The sequence below is a fragment of the Tetrao urogallus genome (genome assembly GCF_951394365.1).
Source record: "Tetrao urogallus genome assembly, chromosome: Z".
Classification (NCBI taxonomy): Eukaryota; Metazoa; Chordata; class Aves; order Galliformes; family Phasianidae; genus Tetrao; species Tetrao urogallus.
The window spans coordinates 2054168-2068686 of record NC_136816.1 but is presented as its reverse complement, the minus strand read 5'-3'; the positions used below and the strand labels follow the sequence as shown (position 1 = coordinate 2068686).

Below are 14519 nucleotides of genomic sequence, written 5' to 3'. Positions count from 1 at the left end.
GCTTACAGGATACAGGTTATTCAGCCTTCCATTTTGTGCTGGTAAGAAAACAAAAGCTCTTCCAGCAGCTTGAAAATTCAGAAGTTTTCAGTTTTTCCTCTAATTAAGTGAATTTGATCAAGGATAATAGATAAATGAGAAACGGTCCAATGCAAGAATTGCTGTGCATTGCAAGTTTGGAATTTCAGGCTTTAAAGATTTGAGCAAAGACACTTCTAACAGCTTTCTGTAGTGAAGTGACAGCCTGGAAGGAAGTTATAAATTTCAAGCTCATTTTTCTGAGCTGTTCCACATGCCCAGGATTTTACAACCATTATCACCACAGCTCCTAGAAATATGAAGACGTCTCCCAGTATTCTGAAACCTTGTCCTAAGGAAGCTTCTGCTTTCTTATCAGCAGGAGCATTCATTAGATTTTAGTTCTCAGAACGAAATTGGTTTCATAATCTTCCTTGCCAAAAGCAGCAATCTCACTTGTATATGGAAGTTCAGAAAGACTGTGACCAGGACCGTGCTATCTGAAGCCATCTAGGCCTTCACTTATCTCAACTGGAATGAAAAAAAAAACTCTCGAATCTCACTCTCAAACGTTTTTGCATTCAGACAGTAACCTGTCCTACTTATTTTTTTGGCAATTACTGGAGACTTGCAAATCTGCATTACGTGAACACTGAATTCAAGTCAAGTATGTACATGCGAGCTTCCTTGTTTGCTGAAAGAAAGGGGTAATACCTTAATCAGAACAGAAAACGGCTGATGAACACAAGAAGCAAGTTACAACTTAGTGTTTGCAATTCATCATAGTGCCTCCAGCACCACTGAGTCTTTTAATTGCACCCTGCCCTTTTTTTTTCCCCCGAAGACTTGACAAATTACTTCTCTATTTCTGAGAAAAAAAATAATTATCTAAATGCATTCATACTGAAAGCAGAGGCCTGAGAAGGACAAATGCTGGGAATGCATCACTGTACAGATGCCCAGTGCTGCTCCTCCTGCCTGTCGAGTGGGAATGTGCCACTCTGCCAACACTGCTCCCTGTCAGAACGATGAGGGTTAAATTGAGGGGGAAGTGGAAGCACCATCATGCTTCCTTAAGCATCCATCAAAAGTGCAGGTCCTGCCTGTATGCTATACAGGCTGCACTGAATCTGCTGCCTGGGCTGATGGATAGACCTAGCTCAACTGGAAGAAAAGCTTCGCTTCTCATTTACTCTGCTCTGCTGTTAAAGATGAGGAAAACACTCACAATGACAAGCTTAGAAAGATAAGCAGCACACTTACTGAAGTCAACAGAGCAATACATCTAAGGCCCAGAGTTGTTCACAGTCCTGACCACACAGAAAGTCTGTTAAAATTACAAGAGGTTAGAAGAAGAGAAAGTCGGGGCCCCTCACTTCAGAAAGTAAAAAAGTAATTTAAGATGTCCAGACTTCCATATCCTCTGTTGAACAAATATCTGTTATAATTTCAGTTTCAACTGCAAACCTCATTTTGATTTTCAATAAACAGTTGCAAAGGAAAAAGAAACAGTTTCAAAGATTTCTACAGTCATTCTCTCCTTTTAGAGCATCCAGAGATTCAAGAGAAATTAAAATGAAATAAATTCAAATGATTCCAGTAATATTTTAATATCATGTGCCTTGTGTCAGAAGTATTGCATTGGCAGATTTAATAAAGCAGCACTTTTATAATTTTTGTCTTGCACTGGCACACAAAACATCACAACATTCTTCAGATGTCAGAATAAAGAAGAAATACAATAAACAGTAATGAACTCTCAGAAGGAATCTATTCATAGCATTCCCACTCAAAGGAAAAATAACTCCCTCAAAGACAGGCTATCAGGAAGTCCTTAATGGTTAAAAAGGAAACTGTACACAAAAATAAAGAAGAGGGAAAAAAGAAGAGCAATACCTTCCATAGGAAAAACTGTGATTAAATTTGAGTATTTAATGAAGCCATTTTACAAAAAAGACCTAAGAGACAACACTAGGCAACAACAGTTAATTTATCCTAGCAACTTTCAAGCATAAATGCAAGCTATACATCATTTATAAAAATGCACAATAGTGAATATCTTACATGATAAAGTATCTTAGTTCATATTCCTAATGAACAAGTACAGCAGAACACTCTCTTACTTGTCACATTTCTCTGGGAAGTTATTCTGCACAGATAATGTGACATTTCTGAAGCCCACAGATCTTTTGTACAAGCTCTACCACAGTTTTTGCATACGGCTTCTGTGGCTGTGGGGAATTGCTCTAGCTGCTCAGAAAACTTTTCCTAGATGGCCCAGGGAACTGCTGTATGAACAGTGGGAAAGAACATACAACTGTGTGCCTACACAGATCACTATTAAACCACTCGGACAAACAGAGATGCTAATCTACACAGCACTTACTTTTCTGGATCAGTCTTTGTTTGCAAATCTACATCATAATTGGTGCACGTTACCAGGATTAATTTCTACGCCCTCTACTGGCTACTTCATCTTACAGCCAAAAAATGATCCCGCTAGTGCTGCAGCTCAACAGCAAACTTGAAAGCTAATTACACAGTCAAAGAGAACAGTCATACACATCCAAAAGCAAACACATCAGTTTGCAACTGGCTATTTTCTAAACGTTCTCTTCATTTGCTTAAATATAAGAGTGGAAACAAAAGCAACTTCCCTATCATACTAGCCTGTTTCCATTTTGTCAGATTTAGAAATGCTATCAAACATTATAAATTCTGAATCATTGCAGTCAAGCGGTGTTAATTGCATTTTTAATCACAGCTTGCTTTTTTCTCCTCTCATGCCAAATTTCTGGGCAGCCTGGTCTCTGGTGGTTGGTGACCCTGCACATAAAAGGGGGGTTGAAACTAGATGAGCACTGTGGCACTTTTCAACCCAGGCCATTCTATGATTTCATCAATAACCAAGCTGTGCAGCAGTTTATAATCACAGAACAACTTGGTTTGGGACGCGGGGTTTGGCAGCTCCCCTGATCCAACTCCCCCTGCAGCAGGGCTGGATGCACGCCTGGATCAGACTGTCATCATCCCACAACTCCAGCTATGCAGCCTCTCATTCCACTGCTTAAAGACCCTTACGATGGCAAGCTCTGCATCACCTATGTAAAACGTACATTAGATCCACAAGAAAAGGAATTCAACATCTAAGCACAAACAAACAGCAAATTTTTACAATCAAGAATGTCTTCAGAAAAGATCACATGATCTATGGCAATTACTACTAACCACAAGCAGAGTATTTACTGGGCAATGCAAATGTAACCAGCAGCTTAAATCACCTGAAAGAAACAAAGCCCAATTTTATTATGAATTCCAAAATTATAATACCTGTAACTCTTCTGTATTTCTGTATACATGAGATACCCATCTCAAGTACTGGATCCTCTGACTCGTTACATGAAGCTCAAGTATCATCAGCATATCCACACATTTTCTGATCAACACTACTAACACCTATTTCAAATGTCAGGTTCTGAGAAAAAATAGTTTAAATGGTCTTTAACTGTAGTTACTTGCAGTAAACATTAACATATTAGTATAAATTACTTTCAATTAGTAGAAATAGTGGCAAATTTCATTTACTTTGCTCAGTTTTTCTTTTTTAACAGGTTCTAATTATGTAAGTTGACAGGACAAACTTCTACTATGATACATAGATCAGAAACGTAAACCCTTAGTGCCTTCCACAACCACTACCTTCAGAACTGATTGTGAGTATTTTCTGAAAACATTCAGAGCTGGAAATCTGTGACAAAGAGCAGTACTGCCCCCTAATGAGCCAACCCCACAAAAGCACTTCTACAACATCGTTTTCCTTTACATTTGAAAAAAAAATGATATTATTCTAACCATGAGTAATTTTATACAAAAGGTTTGTGCAAAATGAAGACAAATCATTATGAACCTGTACACTAAGCTCATGCAAATTTTTTGTTCAAAAGGCACATACATAAGTTTAGGGAGAAAAATGAAAATAAGTACCTAGATTTCCAGATAATTTAATGCTCCATGCACAAAAGCATCACAGTGATACCAAACACTGCACAAAAATCAATCACCTTCAACTCTTCTGCTTATAGGTACATATTATCCAATTTTAAACTTGCTCTCTTTCACAATGTCATCAATCACCCAAAACAGATCAACAGTTACCTTCGTAACAGATACACTAGAATTTCAGTGTTGAAACATATTTCATCAACAAGATGCTCTTCATGTTGCACTGTTCTGTCTAGAAGCCAGGTACAAGCCTACTTTAGGCTTGTAATCATTGAAAATTAATTCTGACATAAGTAAATAGCTACACTCACAAAAATAAATCAAATTAAAAAATCCACTTGCCAAATTCTGTTCATAAAAGAAGTAAGTGAACTATCTCTGCCACGTCTTGGAATGGAAGCCACATTTTTCTCATGTTGTTATAATTACAGTCACAGACTGGAACCTCTATGCAGCGCTGCTCAGAGCAGCTTGGGCATAAAATATCATTTGGTTCCTGGATGTACTTCTCAAACAAATAGACTGCAGTGAACTCTACTGAAAGCCCTGACAAAAAGCCCAACTACAAGCGGTGTATTCTCTTGTATTCTACTACACATCGGGAATTCCACTGGCATTAGTAAAATTACCTCAATTTAAATGCAACACAAAAGCTGAATTTCTGATTCTTCTCTTTTGTACTGACTGTTCCATTGCTTAACAGTCTGAGAGACACCACAGAAGGCTCCAATCTTAGCAAGATAAGATAAATAAATGTTTATGTGCTAAGTAATATATGACACAGCTTTATAAATAAAACTTCACTAGTTGTTTTTGACACTGAAACACCATCAATCACTAAAAATTCTGAATATAAGGCTTTACTTTACAATCTCCAAACATGGCTTTCTGTGGCTTTTACCACTGTCATCATTCATATAAATAGATTATTAGCAAAAAAAGGCTAGGAGTGACAAGTCGGATCTTAACTGACTAGTCATGGTACAATACAGCAAGAAGCTGAGCAGTAATTTCAAGGAGTATCAATCACAAGTTGAATCTAGGTATCTAATAATATATTTTACAGATCCCGTATAGCCATATTTAATAGCATTTTTCCATGATGCCACAGCCCACAGTTGCTAACACAGCTGTAAGCCCCATAATCTACTTAATCTATATGCTGTTACATCAGCACTTCACAATTCCAAATGCTTAATCATTAAAGAGTGTTATTTCACAAAATATGAGAACACTGGAGAGAGACTAATTATTAACAAGAGAGCCAACTGATGCCTCAAAACTTCTAACATAAAGTCGTCATCACAGTTCATTCCAACTTTGTCAAATGCATTTGTCCTACCTTTGAGTCTTCACTGCTCACACCCAGCTCCAGCACAGCTCGAGGAGATTTCAGCTTCGCTTGCATGGATGCAGACATTTGAAGATTAAGCTGCCAACCAACTGTTTCAAGCTATAAAACACAAACGTAGATTAGAATCATACAGTACAGAAGCACTGGGAGGTCAACTTACAGCATTATTCAATGGTTTGTCAGTGAAAGTCAAGCTCGACAAGTATTAAGCACTCATGCAGAATACACATCCTACGGATTCTCCAGGACTCCAAGCAGTGGAGTCCAAACTTACCAGTTAAAACTGCCTGTGGCCTTCACAAATAAAAGTAACTTCAAATACCTCAGATGTGCTGGAACTAAAAAAAATCCATAAAACAAAATGAAGTACCCAAACTAAGATGCATTCTTCTTCCTTGCAAAGGTGATCTAAGTAGAACATTCAGTTTCATATTTTCTTTTATTTTACAGAAAATTAATAAATTCCCAGTAACTTGTAAGCTACCTAAAAATGGTAATCTTTTAACCAACAGATCTCCTGCATGTCCTACCACATATGGAAGTTTACAACAAAAAAATTATTTCTGGGCTGCTTTTCAATATGTTTCTACCTAGCTAAGGTGAGTAAGTACACATTAGCATTGGAACAAAAAACTCCTCAAAAACACATTCCAAAATACTTTTTAATCTTTAAATGAAAGTGACACTCACAAATTACTGAGTTACAGCACACACAAAGCATATATGAACAGAACTACAAGCCTAACAGGAAATAATCTACCTAGCCTTCTTGAATCTTCAAAAGTAGAAATACAAAGTCTTACCACCTGGCAAGTTAATCGACATACAAGTTTTTTAGTCTACTCTCTCCTTTCTGCTCGTAAATACTGCAGCTCACTTTTATTGTTCCTAAGACAGCCACTTTTGTTAACCCCTTTCCAGCTCAATATTCAGTACGTGCCCTGTTCTCCTGCAGTGACAGTAATCTCTAGACGAAAGACAGGACAGAAAATGAAAGGCAGCACAGTGGTCTGAGTTCACAGCTGAACAGCAGCCGTAACTCCCTTTCTGTTACTGCTTTACTTTACCATCACTTTGCTTCCCACAGCCATTTTTATTTCTGTTTTAAAAACAGTTGCAGGAGAACAGGTTTTGATTAACAGATAATATGGTGCCTAAAATTCAAAATGGCCTGCCTATATGCTTTCTTGAAATATGAATGTAATGTGTATTTGACTGTGGTCACGTTTACGTAGACATTCAGCATTCTGAAATGTCAATTAATCTTCTGAGAGCAGGGACATGTTGCTGCATGATATTTATGTCAAGGCACAGTATTTGGATGCCACAAAGTACATATTTTAAGGGCAATTTCATCAAAAGATGAAAGGAACTTAAATTTATTTTCACTTCTAATAGAAAACTACATAAAACAAATATTGGGAGAGACAATGAAGTGCCAGCATCTTAGATAACACTGACACTGATATTATGCAAAAAGTATGTGCTAGGGGAGAAGAATTTCTTCAGAACTAGCAGGGAATTAAAACCATGTTTTTAGCTTTTTCCATTCATAATTTCTAAGCAGCAGTTTAGAAATATGCAAGCTACCTTGTCACTGCAACATTAAACACTGTTGAAAATGCACTTTTTTGCTCTGTAAGCTCTCATTTGGTATCTCTGACAATTATTTAATAAGGTTGTATTCAGGAAACAAAAAATAACAGGTGCAGGCTGGAAAGAAAGGAAGGGAAAAAAAGCTAGATAGTAAATAAAAAGATGAGCAAGCACAAATGAAAATCCTCCAGATCTGCCCCATGAACACCACCGCAAAAGATTCAGAGCAACAAAGATAGGACAACGCTTCCCACTTGTATTTCTTTTCTGTCTGGGCTTCTGAAGATATCATAACAGACAAGACTAATGGGTACAGAAGAACTTAGCAACAACACCCTCCCCTCCAGTGGTTAGTATGAGCCACAGAAAAAGCTCAACAAGTAGTGCACTCCTCACAAACACACTGCTTCTCTATGGCCACCTACGCCTGTGCCAGGGACTGATCCACAACAGCTAGCTGACAGCTACTGAATGTGAGAGCATCTGACCCTTCATCTTTCATTGCTGACTGCCCACACACATCACTACGAATGAAAACTGAAACAAAGGAGAAATTCAAGCGATCTGATCAGCATAACGAGTTTCTACATTGGCTGTTTAAAATGAAAATACTTCTCCTTTCTCAATTACACATGGATACGTATCTTCAACTATTTAAAGATAAATCAAATGGATGTTCACTGGCAAAAGATTTCAGGCTAAGGATATCAAGGAGAAAACAAACCACTTTGCAGAAAAATAGTCTATCAGAATCAATGCCCTTAGAGTGAGAAAGCAATATTCAAAACAGGCACACTGTAGGGCAACAACTTCAGAACTGAAAAAAAGGAGACTGAGAAACAACCTCACTATGAAAGTAGAACATTGTTAAGGACTTTAATTGGGGAAAGGAATGGAAGTGGAAGTAATGAGGGAAAAAGAAGGGAGAACTTTAAGTGGAAGCAGAATTACAGAGAACACAATGATCTGAAGATCATCCCTGTACTTCCAATTTCTGCCATTCTAAACTTGTGGAGTGGAGCCAGTATCTTTAAGGACAGAGTGTGTAAAGCTGTTTGAATACCCGTATTTCAGGAAGAAAAGAGGATACTTTTCAATTTTGAGCTTTTGAGATATCCTGAAATAACTTCTCCTGCCTTCCCCTGCACCCACAGAGACTTCTAATTTTAAATGGGAAACCTAAATTTTTATATAAATTACTTGCTTCTAGAGGGTGAAGCTTTCAGAAGGTCACACAATAGCACAACAAATAATTATGGAAATGACAAAAAAAAAAAAAAAAAAAAATCAGCAATGCTACCATCAGAACTCACTGATGTGGCACAAACACTTCACTTCTTGGCACTACTGCCCAAAGGTTCCTCACATTACTCCTGGTAAGGTTTACTAATCAACTACGTGATTGTTCAGTAATTTTGGTGCTGTGATATTTGAACAATCATATTGAACACTGCTCTCCATTGCTATATGACAGGAAGATTTTAACTGTCTGTTGGCTTTTAGTTTTTCTGTTTGATTTTTTTTTTAAAAGAACTACCAAAAGTCCCAGTAACAAGTGCCTTTTCAAGACAGCAAACAATTTTCATTAGCCTAGAGCTGTCAAGGGCCTCTCAAAACTTGAGTGATTTGTATATACTAAGTATATGTTTATATACAAGTTGTATATATATGTATACTGTATATGTTTGTATATGTATATATACAAGTATATGTATATATACTTGTATATGATTTGATATACTAAGATGATCAGGGGGCTAGAGCACCTCCCCTATGAGGACAGGCTGAGGGAGTTGGGCTTGTTCAGCCTGGAGAAGAGAAGGCTGCGGGGCGACCTCATTGCAGCCTATCAATACCTGAAGGGAACCTACACCCAGGAGGGGAGTAAACTCTTCATAAGGGCTGACAATAGCAGGACTAGGGGAAATGGATCCAAGTTGAAGGAGGGAAGATTTAGGTTGGATGTTAGGGGGAAGTTCTTTACGAGGAGAGTGGTTAGGCCCTGGAACGGGCTGCCCAGGGAGGTTGTGGATGCCCCGTCCTTGGACGTGTTCAAGGCCAGGTTGGACGGGGTCCTGGGCAACCTGATCTAAATGTGTATGTTTGGTGGCCCTGCTAGGCAGGGGGGTTGGAACTACATGATCCTTGAGGTCCCTTCCAACCCGGGTGATTCTGTGATTCTGTGATTCTGTGATTCTGTATTGACGAGAGTTTTAAAACAAACTGTTCTTGCTGTCTGCAGCATCAAGAGCCAGTAAGAGCAATCTTGAAAGAAACTGATCACACTGTTGAGACTGAGAAGAAAGGTTTACTCACAAAGCTGTGGTGTGACGCTATTATTGTTCATCCAGTTCATAAAGCACCAACCACTACAGCCCAATTGGCTTCTAACCTGAACACAACTGAAAACAAATCTTGACTTTCTTTCTGAAAACCCAAGTCTTGGCACAGAGCTGAGCACTTCCAACAGTACTGTTTCTTCTGTAGCCTTAGCAATGCTAAAGGATTTGATTAACAAGGAGATCTGTGGTTACGTGCAGCTTCACGTGGCACAGAATACAGCTTTCAAATTGCACAGATGAAAACATTCATGTCTCCTTACACTGAGTCAACACTCAGCCCATTCATCGTAGTTCACACGCACCTATCACTATTTTTTTCCCCACAGACAAGCTGATTAATTTGAGGACAGCCTAAAGCAGTGCAATTGGCTTCGTTTCCACGAGTTTTTGATGGTTTGTTTGACTTGTTTGGGGATGAGGGAGGTGGTGCTTTTTGTTTTGCTTTGCTTTAAACCACATCACAGAATGCCATAAAAACGTCTTATTGACTCATTCCTCACAGGTATCACAGAAAATGCCAATCTTCTATGGAACACAAGCTACTGTAAAAAAAAATAGGATGGCTGAAGTAATACAGAAATTAGTTTCATGCTCTGCTGGTAGATAGCTCCACCTGTCTGATTTTCAAATACCATAATCCTTATTTTGAGAAGTCTGTCTGTTCCAAGTGATATAATAATATTTGACACCTTAGGTATTACTGAACAGGAGATTACACCTTTTGTATCACACAGAATCACAGAATCACAGAATCACAGAATCACCCGGGTTGGAAGGGACCTCAAGGATCATGTAGTTCCAACCCCCCTGCCTAGCAGGGCCACCAAACATACACATTTAGATCAGGTTGCCCAGGACCCCGTCCCGTATCCTGAAGGAGAAGGTGCTCTTGCTTGTTTTTATACGGCTTTTTCCATTCAAAGTCAAATTAATACACAGGTAATACTAGTATTTTTCAGAGTTACACTCTACTCATCTATTTCTACCAAATGTAGTACATCCATAACAGCATTACATCAGTTTACACACAGCAGCTTCACTACATCAATGCTGGAACTCTATTAATTTAAAGTCTATTGTAACAAAGTCTAAAGTAAATACAGATAATTTAAGATTGCAAACTCCAAGCTTCAACTGCTATATTGTTAGGAATAAGTAACCAATACTATTTGAAAGAGGGTGATTTATAGCTCAGACATAAGCAATCTAAAGAGGAAAACCCCCTCCTCCAAGTTCAGAGGAGCAGTAAAAGTACACACCAGAAGTATCCAAGTGGAAAAAAATAGCTGACTGACTCTTCTGCCTAGCAGAAGAATATATAGCAAAAACTTCTGGTGGTAAAATGAAGTCAGGCAGCTTTTAAACAGTTATAAGGCCCATTTTTATTAGCGACAAAGATACACCAGAAATTACCTATCATTTCATGCCCGGAAATCATAACCAGACCATCTTTTTCAAGAATTTTTACATACTAATGGAAAAAAATCATAGTCTGCATTACACAAGATGCTAAATGCGATCAGCACAGCATTTCATTCCAACTTAAAATGGCTATATTGTGCACAGAAATAGAGCAATTGTTTCAGATGTTTCTAGATGTCCTCAAAATGTTATCTCCTGTCCCTTATCATTTGCACCTATTTCATAGAGAAAAAGAAGAGGGTAAGAAAGATAGGAAAAAATCTCATTAAAAAAATCCTCAAGTAACAGCAGCTAAGAAACTGTATATTATTAAAGTACACAGTAACAGTAACAATGAGCAGAAGATTAAAGGAACTCAGCCGTGCAGTAGCAGGCTTTCAAAATAAATCTCAGAAGGCATAAAACCAAGCCCTTATTTCATCTTTCATCAGTTGATTTCTTTTTGCCACTATCTATGATGGCATTGTATCATGCAAGTTGCCTCACAATTCACTGTGACAATACCCATAGGGACTAAACTGTCTTGTGACCTCTGCTTGTCACTGTAAGAATTAGAGGAGCAAAAACTAACCAGAACCTGATAGATGCCTTATTTCTGCTTAAACTGTATTCCTGTTTATTTTGCTTTTTTACCAATATCAGAATGAATTTTTTTCCCCCAAAATACACACAACCCCAAATTTCTGCTCTGTCATAACTGCCCTAGGATGCACGTCATTCAGAATGTTATTTCTACAGACCAGCCAGCATCTAACAGAGGGAGCTGAGTACATTCATGCTACAGATAAACCCCTTAAGAAGACCAGTTTTAGACAAAATTCCTTTCGGAATTTTTCCCGTAAGGCCTCGAACAGACATCAACATACAGAACTGACAGCTCTGTGAAGAGTTATAGGTATGTAATTACACCAGTTGCATTCCCACACACCATTATATTAAGTAAGGCTATCTCAATGCCTTAAAAAACTTCCCCTCGCTTGGAAACACAGGACTCCTTTTTTATTATGTATATTTTAGAGATATTGCAAACAGTTCTCCATAACAAGAAGCCTATGAGGAATACAGCTCAACATGCTTGTTAGAATAGACAGACTTACATAGCAGCAAAATAAATAAATAAATAAATAAATGTATACAGAACATAGTAAGGATGGGGTTTTTATTTTGGCTGGCTTTGTTTTTTGGAGGGGTAACAGCAGAGAAAAGTAAAGAAATCAATGAAAAACTGCCATGAGAATTCAGAATGAACTTCACCAGAAAGCTTGCTTCTCCTTGGAGAAACAAATAAATACATTTTAATCCAAACAATGTGTCCTAATGTCTGAACTGACATGTTACCTTAAAAACTGGATCAGACTTATCGCTTTCCTATCATCCTAAAGGTCAAAGTAAGAATACCTTTAACCAACAAAAAAAAAACAAACCCTGATACAAATATCATCATTCCAACTGATAAGGAATGTATCACCCAGCAGAAATAATGTAGTAAAGGGACTACCATAGCAGGAAAGACTCAAAGAACTAATTAATGCAACAGTAGACTATACATAATTAATAATACTGGGCAGCTGAAGGCTGACTATAAACAGATTAGTGAAAGAAAATGAAAGGATGAAGTAAAAGAATAAATAATATTAGGTGATAAAGCTTTAACTGTACATTTTTTATTCACCTCTCAGGACAATAGGCTCCTATCAACCAAGCAGACTGCACCAAAAAAACACTCAAAGACCTCAGCCCAAAAAAAACCATTTTTTTCTAACAATTAAGAGCAGTTTTCAGTATGTCACAGAGGAGATTAATATTCCTCACCTGGGAAATACTTATTCTGTTTTAATAATAAACTGAATTTGGCCTGTAATCTTAATGAAGCTATCAGCCAGTGCATTACCACCCACACGTGCAGCAGGAGGACAGAATCTGAATGCTATCTGGTTTAAGAAAAACAAAATACAAACACAAGGAAATTGTCTGTAAGACATCATTTCCCCCAAATAGGTAGTGAACCTACCTGCATCCCTCCTTGCAGATTTTCAAAGGCTGCCTGGACACTATCCTGGGCAATCCACCCCAGGCAGCCATGCCTGAGCATGAGGAATGGACCAGATGATCTACAGACATCCCTTCAAACCTCAGCTATCTTGCAATCACATTGCTAACTGTTGTGACAAACGAACCACTTTATTTTCACATATAAAATATTCCTTCTGTGAGACAAGTGAGCAAACCAGGAACTTGCACAGGGCCGTGTAAACAAGCACACTCAAAGTACGTATATGGGGGGGCACATTTATGGGATCGACTCCTAAAAATAATGTTTTAACCATAAACACACTGCAGAGTATGAATAATTAGGTTCCTTAAGGAGAATTACATCTAATATAATTTCTAAAAATCAATTTTGAAGTCCAAGTTATAAATTTCATCTAAAACCTATCTCTTACCAGGTGTTTTTCAGTGTATCAACTTCTTTTAAAAAGTCAAGTGGTAATTATGACAATTTAGAGAAAGTTAGCTACTAGAACAGTGTATCTTAATACAATATTTTCCCCAATTTCTTAAAGACAACACAGCAAATAAGTGTTAATTCACTATTACTTATAGAAGACAGATTGAAATAAATGAGGGGATCGTGCAGCCATCTACTACACTTGTAATCTTATGAATTCCATGTAGTGAGATCATGAGTTCCTTCCCTTTCCCATGCAATTTTTAAATATTTTTCTATACATGCCTTATTAGTAGAAAAAAATAACTGACTTAATCCTTCGCCTAAGGAAAAGCTTTCATGAACTTCAGAGTTTTTCACTAAACTGAAGTCTAAAGGATTAGGATTTTAAAAGGTTTTATAAAACCGACTGAGGAAGTAAATTCAAGCTGTTGAAACCTCAAACAACACTTTAAATCCTACATTCGCCCTCAAGCTGCAACTCAATTTGCCATCCAGAATAGCAAAAAAAAAAAAAGAAAAAAAAAAGATTTTCAACTTTTCTTTGAAGCATTTGTAGAGGCAGATGCCCATATTTAAATTTCATTTTAAAAGTACAAACATTTTAAAAAAGGAATTGACAGAATTTTGCAGTTACTTTTGTAGTATGTAAATAATTACAAATGACAGTTTTAAACTTGGTATGAATTGTAACATGCTACCAAAATGTCATTCCATTATATAACATAGTAGAGAAACAGCGTTTTTTTCCCAATAAGGTCACAGAATGTAAAAAAGGCACAAAGTTCTAACACAGCTAGAATTACAGATAAATGATTATCAAGGGTTTTTGTACTAGTTTCTTATAAGTAGAAAACTCAACAGCAAAAAAAAGATCACCTAACAGTATGTCCAAGAAGTCTGTTGAGACATTTGCTTGGCAGAGCATCTTCAGAATCACCTCCTGATCTGTCCACACATGCTGTGTTCTGAAAAGTTCACCTTGTAACCTTCCATGATTTCACTTGGTTTTCAAATTGCTCACCTCTCTCAACAGAAAGTTATGCTTGTCACACTGCACCTCAGACAGTTCAAACTCTGGGACTTACGTGCTTGACATCGACAAGTATTATTTCAAAAAAACAAGGCAAAAATATGTGCAGGTAATCTTTTTTGCATACTTACATTATACGCCATTTACTTGCTATGCTTCCTGAATGAATAGAACTTTGCACATCAAGAACCACAGTTTCTGAATCTACACGTGCCTAAAATTACCCAGCTTTCCACGTGATCAAGTTCAAACACTTTGGAAAAAATCAGCTGTAACCTAATTACAAATATCTTTAGCCTCTGC

The 14519-nt window shown here is 37.5% G+C and overlaps 1 protein-coding gene across 1 annotated transcript in view; it reads right to left on the bottom strand.

Annotated features, from left to right (window-relative positions):
* Positions 1 to 14519, bottom strand: part of COMMD10 (COMM domain containing 10) — a gene marked incomplete at both ends in the record, with an annotated part of 97705 nt that overhangs the window by 75598 nt on the left and 7588 nt on the right. The window contains one exon of the mRNA XM_079548543.1: positions 5363 to 5473. Coding sequence (XP_079404669.1) covers positions 5363 to 5473 — 111 coding nt within the window. The remainder of the gene's footprint in view (positions 1 to 5362; positions 5474 to 14519) is intronic.